General features: G+C 59.3%; 1 protein-coding gene across 1 annotated transcript in view; it reads right to left on the bottom strand.

Moving 5' to 3' along the window:
• The window catches only part of TMC3 (transmembrane channel like 3), a 34,139-nt gene that overhangs the window by 7,466 nt on the left and 10,002 nt on the right, over positions 1–16,671 (bottom strand). Inside the window, exons 9-17 of the mRNA XM_070400710.1 lie at positions 15,883–15,926; positions 14,040–14,187; positions 13,185–13,294; positions 11,523–11,601; positions 7,699–7,935; positions 6,358–6,486; positions 6,035–6,102; positions 2,746–2,874; positions 1,188–1,298 (exon numbers count right to left, since the gene is read on the bottom strand). Coding sequence (XP_070256811.1) covers positions 1,188–1,298; positions 2,746–2,874; positions 6,035–6,102; positions 6,358–6,486; positions 7,699–7,935; positions 11,523–11,601; positions 13,185–13,294; positions 14,040–14,187; positions 15,883–15,926 — 1,055 coding nt within the window. The remainder of the gene's footprint in view (positions 1–1,187; positions 1,299–2,745; positions 2,875–6,034; positions 6,103–6,357; positions 6,487–7,698; positions 7,936–11,522; positions 11,602–13,184; positions 13,295–14,039; positions 14,188–15,882; positions 15,927–16,671) is intronic.

Raw genomic sequence — 16,671 nt, forward strand, 5'->3', positions numbered from 1 at the left:
AGTGTGACAGTGTGTGAGTGTGTGTGTGAGTGTGCTAGAGTGAGTGTGAGAGTGACAGGGTGCGAGTGTGAATGTGAGAGTGTGCGTGCATGTGAGTATGCATGTGAGTGTGCAAGTGTGTGTATGAGTGTGAGTATATGTATGAGTGTGTGTGTGCAAGTGTGAGTGTGTGTGTGCACACGTGTGGGTATGTGAGTGTGAGAGTGAGTGTGTCAGTGTGAGAGTGAGTGTGTGTGAGTGTGCTAGAGTGAGTGTGAGAGTGACAGGGTGCGAGTGTGAATGTGAGTGTGCATGCGTGTGAGTGTGCATGTGAGTGTGCAAGTGTGTGTGTATGAGTGTGAGTATATGTATGAGTGAGTGTGTGAGTGTGCAAGCGTGTGAGTGTGAGTGTGTGTGAATAGTGTCTACAAACCCAGACCCTAAATGTTCCATAGATGTTGTATCAAAATGGACTTACAGCCCTGGCCTGTTTGGCTCAGGGGCGGTTCTCAACCTGTGGGTTGCGACCATCGGAAAACACATATAGCATATCAGGTATTTACATTATGATTATAACAGCAGCAACATGACAGTGATGAAGTAGCCACGAAAATAATTGTATGGTTGGGGGTCCCCACACCGTGAGGAACTGTATTAAAGGGCCGCGGCGTTAGGAAGGTTGAGAACCACTGAGTGTCGGCTTGCGGACTGAAGGGTCCCGGGTCTGATTCTGGTCAAGGGCATGTGCCTGGGTTGCTGGCTCAATCCCTGCCCTGGTCGGGGCGCGTGCAGGAGGCAACCCATCGACGTGTCTCTCTCACAGCGATGTTTCTCTCTGTCTCTTCCCCCTCCCGTCCACTCTCCCTAAAATCAGTGGGGAAATATCCTCAGATGAGGATTAACAACATCAACAAAAACTCACGTGCGGGGAGGTGACCGGGCCCCGCCCTGACGGGAGAAGGTGGATCAGGGGTGGCGGGGACGGTCTTAGGGACCCTCTGAGTCCGGGAGGGAGCCCTGACCCTCTGGGACCTCCCTCAAGCACCGAGCAAGGCCGCTGCCGCCTGGGTGCCAGCTGGGCTGCGTCTCTTGAAGGGAGTGAGGGGCAGAGACGCTGCAGCGAGGCGGCCGATGGGGGACAGGGCCCGGCCGACCTGCCCGGGGCCAGAGGAGAAGGACACGCGTGTCCTGGGGGCGGAGCCACTCACCTGAAGGGCCCGCAGTGCGGGGACGGCTTGTAGCGCGCGATGGCGAACACGGTGGGCAGCATGCACAGGAACAGCATGAACAGCAGCATGGCCAGGTAGAAGTTGTTGGACCTGCAGGCCCACCGGGGGTCACGCTGCGGCCAGGGCCATGGAACCCACGGCCACACGCCCAGGGACACAGAACCACAGAACCACAGCCACACGCCCAGGGACACAGACCCACAGAACCACAGCCACACGCCCAGGGACACAGAACCCACAGAACCACAGCCACACGCTCAGGGACACAGAACCACAGCCACACGCCCAGGGACACAGAGCCCACAGAACCACAGCCACACGCCCAGGGACACAGAAACACAGAACCACAGCCACACGCCCAGGGACACAGAACCACAGAACCACAGCCACACGCCCAGGGACACAGAACCACAGAACCACAGCCACACGCCAGGGACACAGAACCCACAGAACCACAGCCACTTGCCCAGGGACACAGAACCACAGAACCACAGCCACACGCCCAGGGACGGACACAGAACCACAGCCACACGCCCAGGGACGGACACAGAACCACAGCCACACGCCCAGGGACACAGAACCACAGAACCACAGCCACAAGCCCAGGGACACAGACCCACAGAACCACAGCCACACACCCAGGGACACAGAACCACAGAACCATAGCCACATGCCCAGGGACAGACACAGAACCACAGAACCACAGCCACATGCCCAGGGACACAGAACCACAAAACCACAGCCACATGCCCAGAGAATGGGCACAGAACCACAGCCACACGCCCAGGGACGGACACAGAACCCACAGAACCCACAGTCCGATTCTGCAAACAAAACACCATCCGCCCCCCACTGCCCAGTCTTGGGTGTCCGCGGGGTCACAGGAGCTTAGCAAACTAGGGACTTACTCCATGGGTCGCCTGGCCCAGCCTGCCCCCCTCAAACCAAGCAAGGCCAGCCCACAGCCCTCACCTATGAGCACAATCCACGGACCATGTCAGACCCGTCCCACCCTCCTCGTGCTGTGACATCCCAGGATCAGTGTGTGAACATGATCCAAACAGGATATGTATGAAAGCCACTTCCCACTGGGTCATCAAACTCCAGGCAAAGTTCTTCAGCCCCGGCCGGTGTGGCTCAGTGGACAGAGCACCGGCCTGCGGACCACAGGGTCCCGGGTTCGATTCCAGTCAAGGGCACGGACCTGGGTGGCAGGCTCCTCCCCGGCCCGGGCCCTGGTCGGGGCGCATGCAGGAGGCAACCCATGGATGTGTCTCTTTCGCATCGATGCCTCTCTCTGTTTCTCCCTCTCCCTTCCACTCTCTCTCAGAATCAATGGGAAAATATCCTCGGGGGAGGATTAGCAGCAACAACAAAAAAGTTTTTAAAAATGTGTCACGATGCCTAATTCCAGGCTGGGCCCTGGGCGGCTTGGGGAGGGAATTAACAGGACAGGCCGGCGGGGGTGGGGAGGTGGGGGGAGGGTGTGCCCTGGCCGCAGGGGGCCCGGATCGGGCGCGCGGACAGGCCCACCCACCTGGACGCCCGGAAGACCTGCTGGTGGGGCACGTTGCAGGCGAGCACGGCCCAGCTCCGCAGGTACATGAGGCCGATCAGCTTGAGGACGTTGAAGGCGGGCAGACACGGGGAGAAGAAGGAGCCCATCCTGGAACCGGGGAGGGGCCGTGAGCGCTTGGCCTCGCCTGCCGTGGTCCTGAGCCCCTGGGGGGGTCCCCCATGCGGTGGTCGAGGAACTGGGGGGACCCCTGAGATCTGAGACCCCAGGCTCCCACCCCCGCCTTCTGCAGGCGAAGCCAGCGCCTCCTGGAGGTGAGTAGGGACCCCGTGTCCCAGGCCCTCTGCGTCCCTCTCCGCACACGTGGCCAGGGGGAGGCCCTCACCCAGACCCGGGGCCAGGAACAGGCAACTGGGGTTTGGGGCCAGCTCCCCACGTCTCTGTCCGCGGCAGCGGTTTTCAGGCGAGAATTTCACAGATGCCACCCCTGGCCGCTTAGCCGGGGGCCTGACTGCTTTCCCCGTGAGCATGTCACACTCGGGCCGGCGGACCACATGCCTTGTTGAAATAAATGCCGCGAGGCTGACACGCTTGGCCTTAGAGTCTGAAAAGAAAAAAGGTGGCCCTGGCCGGTGTGGCTCAGTGGATAGAGCGTCGGCCTGCGGACTGAAGGGTCCCGGGTTCGATTCCCAGTCCAGGGCACAGGCCCGGGTTGCGGGCTCGATCCCCAGTAGGGGGCGTGCAGGAGGCAGCCGACCCATGATTGTCTCTCATCATGGATGTTTCTATCTCTTTCTCCCTCTCCCTTCCTCTCTGACATCAATAAAAAAAGAAAAAATATATTAAAAAGTTTTTTAAAAAAAGAAAAAAGATGACAAGAGCCAACACAACAACGGCCGCCCGGTGTGACCGGACACAAACTAGACCTGTGTCTCGGTCTGGTCAGCATCAACCTCTCTGGTGCCGCGGAATCCAGGCCTTGGCTTATGTGCAGTGAGAGTGTGGTCTGTGGGGAGCTGATGAGGGAACTTCCACCTTCAGGTTTAATCAGCGCGTGGAGCGGCCGCTGGTGCTGGGCCTCACACAGTTCGGCTCACGTAATCGCCGCAGTCGTGGGAGGAGGGGCTTAGCCACGCGGGTTCTAGCCATGAGTGGGGGGGCAGTTCTGGGGAGATCGAGGGATTCACCCACACATGCGGCCGATGAAAGAGGGATGAGCCTGCATCCCCAGATGGAGATGCTTTTGAGATGGACAGGGTCTGGGTCGATCGGCGAGAACTGGGCCCCCCCAGGGACCTATCGCAGTCACGGCCCACCCAGACGAAGTACATGACCATCTGCCCAGACGAGAGACATGAGCGAAGGCCGGAACCACCAGAGCCTGGCCGGTGTGGCTCAGTGGTTGAGCATCGACCTATGAACCAGGAGGTCACCGTTCGATTCCCGGTCAGGGGCACATGCCCGGGTTGTGGGCTCCATCCCCAGTGTGGGGCGTGTGTGTAGGAGGTGGCCGGTCCGTGATTCTCTCTCATCATGGATGTTTCCCTCTCTCTCTTTCTCCCTCTTTGAAATCAATAAAAAAAAAATCCTATATAGTAAGAGCCTAATATGCAAATCAATCTAATGGTAACAACCAGTGGAATGATGGGTCGCTATGACACACACTGACCACCAGGGGGCAGATGCTCAACACAGGAGCTGCCTCCGGCTTGCAGGCCCCAGGCCAGCCAAGGCAGGTGCCAGTGGGGACACCCCCAATAACCCCGCCGGTCACCCCACAGATCGGCCCTGATCGCCAGCCAGGCCTGGGAACCCTACCAATGCATGAATTTCATGCATCGGGCCTCTAGTCTATCCTATCTAATAATAGACAAACATGGTAATTAACCGTACCTCTGACACGCTTCCCATTGGCTAATCAGGGCGATATGCAAATTAACTGCCAACCAAGATGGCGGCCAGTAGCCAGGCAGCTGAAGTGAACAGGAGGTTTGGTTGCTCCAGTGACAGAGGAAGCCAAGGTTCCCCTCCTGCCGCCGCCCAGCTCTGAGCTGCACTCTAAGCAACTATGTTGCAATTATAGAAGCTAAACAATCCCCAGATACCTGCTTTCAGCCAGCCGGGCCTCAGAGCTGGAGCTGAGCCTCAGAGCTAAAGCCAGCTCTCAGCTCCAGTGACAGCCACAGAAGGTAAATAAATTCCAGAATTAAAAAAAAAAGAAAAAAAGGAGAGGTTGGGAGCTTCAGTCACCCACCAACCTGAAAACGGCCCTCAGCCCCTCACCCAGACTGGCCAGGTACCCCAGTGGGGACCCCCACCCTGAAGGGGGTGTGACCAGCTGAAAACAGCCATCATCCCCTCATCCAGGCTGGCCAGGTACCCCAGTGGGGACCCCCACCCTGAAGGGGGTGTGACCAGCAGCCATCATCCCCTCACCCAGGCTGGCCAGGCACCAAAGTGGGACCCCCACCCTGATCCAGGACACCCTTCAGGGAAAACCAGCCGGCTCCCACCCATGCATCAGGCCTCTATCCTATATAGTAACAGGGTAATATGCAAACTGACCCTAACAGCAGAAGGACTGGGAATGACTGGTCACTATGACACACACTGACCACCAGGAGGCAGACGCTCAATGCAGGAGCTGCCCTCTGGTGGTCAGTCTCTCTCATAGTGGGGAGCTCTGCTCAGCCACAAGCCAGGCTGATGGCTGCCAGCACAGTGGTGGTGGTGGGAGCCTCTCCTGCCTCCTCAGCAGCACTAAAGATGTCCGACTGCAGTTTAGGTCTGCTCCCCGCTGGTAAGTGGACATCCCCCGAGGACTGCCGGGCTGCCAGAGGGATGTCTGATTGCCATCTTAGGCCCAATCCCCAGGGAGCAGGCCTAAGCCAGCAAGTGGTCACCCCCAAGGGGTCCCAGACTGCGAGAGGGCACAGGCCAGGCTGAGGGACCTTCCCCCCCACCAAGTGCACAAATTTTTGTGCACCGGGCCTCTATTCTATATATAAAAGCCCAGTGACCAAACAACAGAACGACCAGAACGACCAGTCAAGCAGTCACTATGACACACACTGACCACCAGGGGGCAGACGCCCGATGCAGGAGCTGCCCCCCAGTGGTCAGTGCGCTTCCACAGCGGGAGCAGCCACTCAGAGGGCAGGTCCACAGCCACTCCGCTGACGGGGATGAGTGGCGCTCCCACAGCGGGCCGATCCCTGCAGGCCACGTCCCCCACCAGTGCACGAATCCGTGCACCGGGCCTCTAGTCTATATATTTATAAAAAGCAGCAGCTGAGCGCTGCACACCCACCAGATCATTCCTTGGTTGTAGATCAAATGCAACACGTTCTCCGCGATTTTGAACTCCCCATATTCAGGCTGCAGAGAAAGTGGGCTTCTGTGACCGACGCCCCCCGACCGGCAGGAAGCGGCTCCCGCAGAGAGAGGATCCTGCTCTCAGGGAGGCCCGGCCCTGCACCCCCTCCCCTCCCCTCCCCTCCCCTCTCCTCCTTTCCCCTACCCTCCTCTCCCCTGCCTCAGGCCTTCCCTCTGGGCCACACTGCCTCCAGCCCCCACGCCAGGGAGGACGGGTCCAGCCCCCCAACGTCCCCCGGGGAGGCCGCATCTCCTCACAAACTTGCTCTCCAGGTCCCAGCACCAGTAGTCGCTCAGGTACCGGACGAAGAGGCCGCGGAAGAAGTCGATGAGCAGGACGCTGGCCACGGTGAAGAGCATGTCGATGATGGACAGCTTGAGCATCTCCTGGAGGGGGGGGGGGGGCAGTGAGCACAGTGTCCCCGGGGCCGCCACGCCGGCCCTGCCCGCCCCTCCCTTCCCGAGGCTGCAGACCGGGCCCCTCTGACTCACACCCGGCTCACATGGGGCTCAGTGTTTGTTCATTGGAACTCGGACTCTGAGGCCAGAGGGACAGGGACACCAAGCGGTCTGGGCCGCGGGAGACTGACCACCGGGGCCCTGACATGGTCTCAGGGGCCGAGACTCTGCAGGCAGTTATGTGTGGGGGAGGGGGCGGGGCACAGGGGGGCGGGGCAAGGGGGCGGGGCACGGGGCGGGGTATACGGGCAGGGCAGGGGGGGGGGGCGGGCAGGGTACAGTGGGCGGGGTACAGGGCGGGGCACTGGGGCGGGGCAAGGGGTGTGGCACAGGGGGCGGGGCACGGGGGCAGGGCACGGGGGGCAGGGTACACGGGGCGGGGCACAGGGGGCGGGGCACAGGGGCGGGGCAAGGGGCAGGGCACAGGGGCGGGGCACAGGGGGCGGGGCAAGGGGTGTGGCACAGGGGGCGGGGCACGGGGGCAGGGCACGGGGGGCAGGGTACACGGGGCGGGGCACAGGGGGCGGGGCACAGGGGCGGGGCAAGGGGCAGGGCACAGGGGCGGGGCACAGGGGGCGGGGCACAGGGGGCAGGACAAGGGGGCGGGGCACAGGGGGCGGGGCACGGGGCTGAGCAGGTGCCTGTGCGGGGCCTGTGCGCTCTGGGCCTCAGTTTCCCCATCTGCACCCACAGGAGGCTGGCAATAGAATCTGACATGGACAAGCCCTCGGATCAGGGCCCAGCGCACAGGCCACGCCGGACAGATTTTCTTAAAAATATTCCTTTATTGATTTCAGAGCTGAAGGGAGAGGGAGAGGGAGAGGGACACATCCATGATGAGAGAGGATCATGGACCGGCCGCCTCCTGCATGACCCTCCCCGCCCCCCCCCCACACACACACTCTAGGGATGGAGCTCGCAACCCGGGCACGTGCCCTGACCGGGAATCGAACCCGGGACCCTTCGGTCCACAGGCTGATGCTCTATCCACTGAGCCACACGGCCAGGGCTCCCTGGCGGATGGTGAGACAGGAACGCCTGAAGCCGTCCCCCGGCCTCACTTTTCCTTCCTGTGAAATGGGGCCATGACCCCAGAGCTGCCGGTGAGTGCAGAGGGGCCTGGGCCTCGCGGGGACCCACCTGCCCCACGTAGGTCTCCCAGCACTGGTCCTGCGGGCTCGCGGGGCCGGCCGTCCGGTTGGCCGCCGAGAGCGCCGAGGCGAAGGCGGGGGCGCCGGCCAGGCCTGGGGCCCAGGAGCCGTTCCTCCCGAGCCCCGGCCCCGGCGTGGGCCACGTCTCCCCCTCGGGGGCCGTCCTGGCGGCGGAGGGGACGGGGGTCCCCGGCCAGTGACTCCTGTTACTGCTGATGGCGGCTTCCTGCGGAGACAGGGGGACGGGAGGGGAGGGAAGGAAAGGGGTTGTCCGTGGGTCTGTCTGCAAGACCCAGCGTCACTGCCCGGCTCAGGGGTCAGCTCTCTGTCCCTCTGTCCGTCTCTCTGTCTCTCTCTGTCCCTCTCTCTGTCTCTCTCTGTCCCTCTCTCTGTCTCTCTCTGTCCTCTGTCTCTCTGTCTCTCTGTCTCTCTGTCCCTCTGTCTCTGTCCCACTGCCTCTCTGTCTCTCTCTGTCCCTCTGTCTCTCTGTCTCTCTGTCCCTCTGTCCGTCTCTCTGTCTCTGTCCCTCTGTCCTCCTGTCTCTCTGTCCCTCTGTCTCTCTGTCTCTCTCTGTCTCTCTGTCCCCCTGTCTCTCTGTCCCTCTGTCCCTCTGTTTCTCTGTCCCTCTGTCCCTCTGTCCCCCTCTCTCTCTGTCCCTCTGTCCCCCTCTCTCTCTGTCCCCCTGTCTCTTTCTCTCTCTGTCCCTCTGTCCCTCTGTCTCTCTGTCTCTCTGTTTCTCTGTCCCTCTGTCCCTCTGTCCCCCTCTCTCTCTGTCCCCCTGTCTCTCTCTCTCTCTGTCCGTCTGTCCCTCTGTCTCTCTGTCCCTCTGTCCCTCTGTCCCCCTCTCTCTCTGTCCCCCTGTCCCTCTCTCTCTCTGTCCCTCTGTCCCTCTGTCTCTCTGTCTCTCTGTCCCTCTGTCCCTCTGTCCCCCTGTCTCTCTCTCTCTCTGTCTCTCTGTCCCTCCGTCTCGCTCTGGCCTGGGAGGAGGCCACCTGCCGGGAGCCGGCCGTGGGGAGCGGGGCTGTGGGGGGACTGGGCTTCCCAGCAGCTGCTGGGACGGCTCTGGGCGAACTGGTGGTGTCCCCGGCGGCCGGTCACAGCCGAGCTCCGCCCCGAGGCCCCACGTCCGAGCCCCGTGCTCAGGCCGGACCCTCTGTGCACCCGGGGCCGGACACAGCCGCTGTCCTGCCGCCTCTCCGGCTGGAGCCTCGGGATCGACGCCAGGGCGGCCGGACAGACCCCTGAGCACCCGCCCCGCCCTCCCACCATGTGGGCGTCCTCAGGGGGGCAGGCTCCTGCGGCTCCTGCGGCCTGGGCTGGGGGACCCGCTGCCGTGGGCCGCTCTCATCTGTTCCCTCTGGAACGTTCTTTCCTCCCAGCTCTCAGGCCCTCCAGGCTGCCCATCCCCCGCTGCCCATCCCCTGCTGCCCACCCCACCCCCGCTCCCTACCCCCCGCTGCCCATCCCCCGCTGCCCATCCCCATTGCCCATCCCCCGCTGCCCATCCCCCCCTGCTCCCTACCCCCTGATGACCATCCCCCGCTGCCCCCCCCCCCCCCCCCGCTCCCTACCCCCCGATCACCAGCCCCCGCTGCCCATCCCCCGCTGCCCACCCCCAGATGACCATCCACCACTGCCCATCCCCCGATGATCATCCCCCGCTGCCCATCCCCACTGCCCATCCCTCACAGCCCACCCCCCGCCAGCTCTGGCCCAGGCTGTCCTGCAGCCACACCGCTGGCCTCTGGGTCTTTCCCCGCAAACGGGGCTCGTTTTCCCACAGAGCTGAGCCCGCATGAGCGAGGGTTGACGTGGCGCAGGGAGTGTGAACACGGCAGTGGTGCTGGCCATGACGGCCTGGGGGGTGGTTGTTTATATATCAGCCTGTGTGTCTGTCTGTCTCTGTAGATCTGTCTGTGTCTGTGTCTGTATGTCTGTGTGTATGTATATATGTGCCTGTGTGTCTGTGTGTATAGCTGTGTGTCTGTCTGTGTCTGTGTGTCTGTGTGTCTGTGTGTCTGTATGTCTGTGTGTATGTATATATGTGCCTGTGTGTCTGTGTGTGTCTGTGTGTCTGTGTGTGTCTGTGTCTGTATGTCTGTGTGTATGTATATATGTGCCTGTGTGTCTGTGTGTATAGCTGTGTGTCTGTCTGTGTCTGTGTCTGTGTGTCTGTGTGTGTCTGTCTGTGTCTGTGTGTCTGTGCCTGCATATCTGTATATCTGTGTGTATATCTGTCTGTGTCTGTGTCTGTGTGTCTGTATGTGTCTGTGTGTGTCTGTGTGTCTGTGTGTCTGTCTGTGTCTGTGTGTCTGTGTGTGTCTGTCTGTCTGTGTGTCTGTGTGTGTGTCTGTGTGTCTGTGTCTGCATATCTGTATATCTATGTGTATATCTGTCTGTCTATGTGTGTGTGTCTGTGTCTGTATGTCTGTGTGCGTATGTGTATATGTGCCTGTGTGTATGTATATCTATGTGTATATTTGTCTGTGTGTCTGTATGTCTGTGTGTATGTATATCTGCGTAAATGTGTGTGTATATATGTACGTGTGTGTCTGTGTGTATGTATATATGTGTCTGTGTGTATACCTGTGTATCTGTGTGTCTGTCTGGGTGTGTGTATATCTATATGTACATCTGTCTGTGTGTCTGTCTGGGTGTGTGTGTATCTATATGTACATCTATGTGTGTGTGTGTGTGTCTGGGTGTGTGTATATCTATATGTACATCTATGTGTGTGTGTGTGTGTATGTATGTATATATGTGTCTGTGTGTATACCTGTGTATCTGTCTGGGTGTGTGTGTATCTATATGTACATCTGTCTGTCTGTGTGTCTGTCTGGGTGTGTGTATATCTATATGTACATCTGTGTGTGTGTGTGTGTGTGTGTATATGTATATATGTGTCTGTGTGTATACCTGTGTATCTGTCTGGGTGTGTGTGTATCTATATGTACATCTATGTGTGTGTGTGTGTCTGTGTATATGTATATATGTGTCTGTGTGTATACCTGTGTATCTGTCTGGGTGTGTGTGTATCTATATGTACATCTATGTGTGTGTGTGTGTCTGTGTATATGTATATATGTGTCTGTGTGTATACCTGTGTATCTGTGTGTCTGTCTGGGTGTGTGTGTATCTATATGTACATCTATGTATGTGTGTGTATATGTATATATGTGTCTGTGTGTATACCTGTCTGTCTGTGTGTCTGTCTGGGTGTGTGTATATCTATATGTACATCTATGTGTGTGTGTGTGTGTCTGTGTATATGTATATATGTGTCTGTGTGTATACCTGTGTATCTGTCTGGGTGTGTGTGTATCTATATGTACATCTATGTGTGTGTGTGTATATGTATATATGTGTCTGTGTGTATACCTGTCTGTCTGTGTGTCTGTCTGGGTGTGTGTATATCTATATGTACATCTATGTGTGTGTGTGTGTCTGTGTATATGTATATATGTGTCTGTGTGTATACCTGTGTATCTGTGTCTGGGTGTGTGTATATCTATATGTACATCTATGTGTGTGTGTGTGTGTGTGTATGTATATATGTGTCTGTGTGTATACCTGTGTACCTGTGTGTCTGTCTGGGTGTGTGTATATCTATATGTACATCTATGTGTGTGTGTGTATATGTATATATGTGTCTGTGTGTATACCTGTCTGTCTGTGTGTCTGTCTGGGTGTGTGTATATCTATATGTACATCTGTCTGTGTGTCTGTCTGGGTGTGTGTGTATCTATATGTACATCTGTCTGTGTCCGTCGGTCCGTCTGCCCGTGCGGGGCGGTTGGGGGCGGGGGCGCTCACCTCGGTGCTCATGCTGTTGACCTTGTCCAGCAGGGCGATGATGAGACTGTAGAGGTTCCCCAGGTACAGCACCAGCACCCTGAGAGGCGAGGCCCGTGAGAGACGCGACCGGACGCCCACGGCCCAGACCTGCCCGTGGGGGGCCCCGTCGGGGCGGCTGGGGCAGTGGCTGCCTCGCGGGGTCTCTCAGAGCCTCACGGGGGGATAAAACACTGTTCCGGGGGCCCCCCTCAGCCATCGGGGGCCTGGGGCCTCTGTGTGCCCCCGCCGGCCGGGGCACCGTGTCCTCACTCACAGGGGAGCAGAGGTCGGGACCGGCGCCGCTCCGAGGGGAGTACAGACCCTCCCTGTGCCTGTCCTGTGTCTGGTTTAAAAGGCTTCGTAGGCCCTGGCTGGTGTGGCTCAGTGGATAGAGCGTCAGCCTGCAGACTGAAGGGTCCCGGGTTCGATTCCCGCTCAGGGCACATGCCCGGGTTGCAGGCTCCATCCCCAGTGTGGGGCGTGCAGGAGGCAGCCGATCCGTGATGCTCTCTCATCATGGATGTTTCTCTCTCTCTCCCTCTCCCTCCTCTCTGACATCAGTACAAATATTTTTTGAAAACCTGCCGACCTTGAAGAGGGACAGCCCGGACCCCGAGTGGTGGTGGGAGGTGGGCCTGCGGGGCAGCTCAGTGTCACAGAGGAAGCGCCTGTGGCCAGCAGGCGGGGCCGGGGCCGGAGTGGGGGGTAGAGGGGAGGAGGGCAGAGCCGGGGTGGGGGCAGGTGGACTTGTGGCGGCTGCTCTGACCCCCGGGGGAGCCAGGACGCCCCCTCGGGCCCCAGGCCTGCTGCTGCTCAGCCTGTGACCCCCCATTCCGCACCCGGCCCCCGGCTTATGCACGGGAACCTCGCAGTCCAGGCTGGTGGCAGCTGCGAGCAAAGCTTCATGTTCCTGTCGTAATAGGCACGTGGGTGGGTCTCCGTCACCTCCATCAGTCACGGAGGACCCGGCAGGGCGGGACCAACACACACTCCGTCACCTCGGTCCTCTCTCTCTCCTTCCCCTCCTTCTCTCTCTCTCTCTCTCCTCTCCCCTCCTCCTCTCTCTGTCTCTCCTTCCCCTCTCTCTCCTACCTCCTCTTCTCTCTCTCTCTCTCTCTTTCCCTCCCCCTCTCTCCTCCCTTCTCCTTCCTCCTCCTCCTCCTCCTCCTCCTTCTTCTTCTTTTCTCTCTCTCTCTCTCTCTCTCTTTCTCTCTCTCTCTCTCTCGTTCTCCTCCTCCCCCCCCCCTCCTCCTCCCCCTCTTCTCTCCTGCACATCCTGCTCATCTTGGGTACATCTCAGGGAAGTTCTACTAAGTTCTTTTATTTTTAATATATTTTTATTGAGAGAGGAAGGGAGAGAGAGAAAGAGAGAGAAACATCCACAATGAGAGAGAATCACTGATCGGCCGCCTCCTGCACGCCCCACACTGGGGATGGAGCCCACACCCCGGGCCTGTGCCCTGACCGGGAATCGAACCCGGACCTCCTGGTTCCTAGGTCGTGGCTCAGTCACTGGGCCACGCCGGCCGGGCTGTGCTAAGTTTGGGGGACAGGATAGCAGCCTTGGCTCTCGATGGACTGGGTTCCGGCCGTGGGACCCAGAGGGGGGCCCACACCCAGCGCCTCCCGTGGGGACTGTACCTGGCCAGCTGGAAGCGCAGGGTGGTCCGCGGGTGGTACATCTCCAGGGCGGCGATGAGGTCGAAGGCCGAGGGCGCGAGCATGGTCACCAGGGAGACCACCACGCCCACCTGCGGACACAGAGCTGCGCTGAGGGCCCGCGCCCCAGCCCAGCCTCCCCCGCCCTCAGCTGCCCTCAGCCCGGCCTGGGGCCACCCGGCTCTTGTAGGGGAGGGAGGCCTCCCCGAAGCTCTGATAGTTAGCTTTTATTTTTTCCTTTTTAAATATATTTCTATTGATTTCAGAGAGGAAGGGAGAGGGGGAAACATTCATGATGAGAGAGAACCATGGATCGGCCGCCTCCTGCACGCCCCCCTAGTGGGGACCGAGCCCACAACCCGGGCATGTGCCCTTGACTGGAAATCGAACCCAGGACCCTTTGGTCCGCAGGCCAACGCGCTACCCACTGAGCACACAGGCCGGGGCGTGAGGCTGTTTTTTAAAAATATATATATTTTATTGTTTTTTTTACAGAGAGGAAGGGAGAGGGATAGAGAGTCAGAAACATGGATCAGCTGCCTCCTGCACGCCCCCCTACTGGGGATGTGCTCGAAACCCAGGTCCATGCCCTTGACCGGGAATCGAACCCAGGGCCCTTTGGTCCGGGCCGACGCGCTACCCACTGAGCCGCACCGGCCGGGGCGCGAGGCTGTTTTGAATGAAGATCTTCCTGCCTGAGACCCGGGAGACCCTTCAGCCCGGCCCGGCACTGCCACACGGCCCCGGGACCTGCGGCTGGGACCCCCCTGAAGCTTCTCCGGGCCCCACGGGAGACCCACCGGGAAAGGGGGTGGGGGGGCCGGGCCGCGCGGGTACCTCGTTCTTCTCCCAGAGCGTCAGCTCCTTCTTGGACTGCTCCAGCCGCTGCGACCGCTCGACCACGAAGTAGATGAGGTAGATGCTCCCCGCCAGCGACAGCAGCACCAGGACGTTGGCCACGACCCGCAGGCAGACGGTCACCACCCTGCGCAGAGGCGGGGGGGGGGGGGGGGTGTGAGGGGCGCCGGCCGCGGGGCTGAGCCCGTGGGGGCGGCCGTCAGCAGGTGCGTCTGTCTGCGGGGACGTGCCCTCTCCTAGGGACTGCCCTCGGTGAGTGGCCCGACCTCCCAAGGTGGCCCCCAAACCTTGAGAAGCACCCCAGGTCTGAGACATCACCCCGGAAGGCGGGGCAACAAGAATTTGGTACCGAACGCCCTGGCTGGTGTGGCTCAGTGGATAGGGCATCGGCCTGCGGACTAAAGGGTCCCAGGTTCGATTCCTGGTCGGGGCACATGCCCGGGTTGCGGGCTCAATCCCCAGGAGGGGGCGTATAGGAGGCAGCCGATCCATCTCATCATGGATGTTTCTATCTCTCTCCTTCTCTCTGGATTCAATAAAAATCTATAATAATAAAAGCGTAATATGCTAGTTAGACCGTACAGCCAAATGACCTTTCTGATGTCCTTATGAACATCCTTCCAGACAAAGCCACCATGGCGGGGGCCGAGGCAGAGGCGGTTAGGGGCAATCAGGCAGGCAGGCAGAGTGGTTAAGGGTGATCAGGCAGGCAGGCGAGTTGTTAGGGGTGATCAGGCAGGCGAGTTGTTAGGGGTGATCAGGCAGGCGAGCAGTTAGGGGTGATCAGGCAGGCAGGCAAGTGATTAGGGTCAATCAGGCAGGCAGGCGAGTTGTTAGGGGTGATCAGGCAGGCAGGCAGGCAGGCGAGCAGTTAGGGGCGATCAGGCAGGCAGGTAGGCGAGCAGTTAGGGGCGATCAGGCAGGCAGGCAGAGTGGTTAGGGGTGATCAGGCAGGCAGGCAGAGTGGTTAGGGGTGATCAGGCAGGCAGGCGAGCAGTTAGGGGCGATCAGGCAGGCAGGCAGAGTGGTTAGGGGCGATCAGGCAGGCAGGCGAGCAGTTAGGGGCGATCAGGCAGGCAGGCAGGCGAGCGGTTAGGGACATCAGGCAGGCAGGCAGGGGAGCGGTTAGGGGTGATCAGTCAGGCAGGCAGGCGAGTGGTTAGAGGCGATCAGGCAGGCAGGTAGGAGAGCGGTTAGGAGCCAGCAGCCCCAGATTGCAGGTGGGCTGAGGGACACCCCCTCCCCATGCAAGAATTTCGTGCACCGGGCCTCTAGTGTATATATATAAAAAAAGAATTCGGTGCTGTTTGTGTCCTGTGACTTAGAAGACTGTGGTTGCTAACCACAAGTCATCTGAGCCCTGGCTGGTGTGGCTCAGTGGATAGAGCATCGGCCTGCGGACCAAAGGGTCCAGGTTCGATTCTTGGTCCAGGGCACGGGCCTCAGTTGCAGGCCCTGGTCGGGGCGTGCGCAGGAGGCAACCCATCGCTGTGTCTCTCTCACATCGAGGTTTCTCTCTGTCTCTCCCTCTCTCTTCCACTCTCCCCTAAGAATCAATGGAAAAATATCCTCGGGGGAGGACTCACAACCACCAAAAATACAACTAATCTCTGCTTAATCTGGCAAAGTGGACACTGGTGCTCAAAACAGGGGGATCGGGCAGGCAGGCACCGGGACCTGAACCCCGATACTGAGAGGATGGGGTCCCCCAGGTCACAGTGCAGAAGCCTGGGTTTTCAGGAGAAAGCGGAGCCGCCTGGCGGTGTGTGTAAGCAAGACACCAGCTTGGCAACGCCCTCCCCGTCGGCGTCTGGGCACCTACAGGTTTTTGCTTTTCTTCTTCTCCTGTTCTTCCAGGATCGCCTCCTGCAGGGAGAGGCCCGTAAAGCATTTTAATTATAAACCTTGGCACGTATTCCATGATCAGAAGCGATTTAGTGCAAGCGTGTCAAACTCGCGGCCCGCGGGCCACAGGCGGCCCACCATGGATATTCTTGTGGCCCGGCCAATCAAACGGTATGTGCTAGAGAGAAAGGTTCTAATAAAAATTTTGTCGCTTAATTTTTACAATGTCCTGTTGTACATCATTATGGATAACGAGCTACAAGGTTCGCTAACGACGGATGACTGTCATCGTGTTGCATTCACGTCCCTCACGCGCCTCACACGCAGGCGCACGGTCTCTCCCCACTGATACCGGCAGCGAAGGTTCCAGCAGCCGATGGCCACGTCCCTGGTCTGGGACTGACCTGCTTGGTGTGGCAACAGGAAATACCTCGCTTCCGGAGAACGAGAGAAATGGGTTTATCTGCGTGACGCTTATTCATTTGTGCAGTGACTCAGGGTCTGGTGAGTTCATGGCCAAGAAAAAATATTAATTTTTATGAAAATGTTCTATTACGCCCTAACCGGTGTGGCTCAGTGGATAGAGCGTCAGCCTGTGGACTGAAGGGTCCCGGGTTCAATTCCCGGTCAGGGCACAGGCCCGGGCTGCAGGCTCGGTCCCCAGTGTGGGGCATGCAGGAGGCAGCCGATCCATGATTCTCTCTCCTCATGGATGTTTCTCTCTCTCTCTCCCTCTCCCTTCCTCCCTGACATCCATAAAAACATA

The sequence above is a fragment of the Myotis yumanensis genome, unplaced genomic scaffold (assembly GCF_028538775.1).
Source record: "Myotis yumanensis isolate MYYU_CA2020_CCGP unplaced genomic scaffold, mMyoYum1.0.hap1 SCAF_20, whole genome shotgun sequence".
In the NCBI taxonomy this organism is placed as follows: Eukaryota; Metazoa; Chordata; class Mammalia; order Chiroptera; family Vespertilionidae; genus Myotis; species Myotis yumanensis.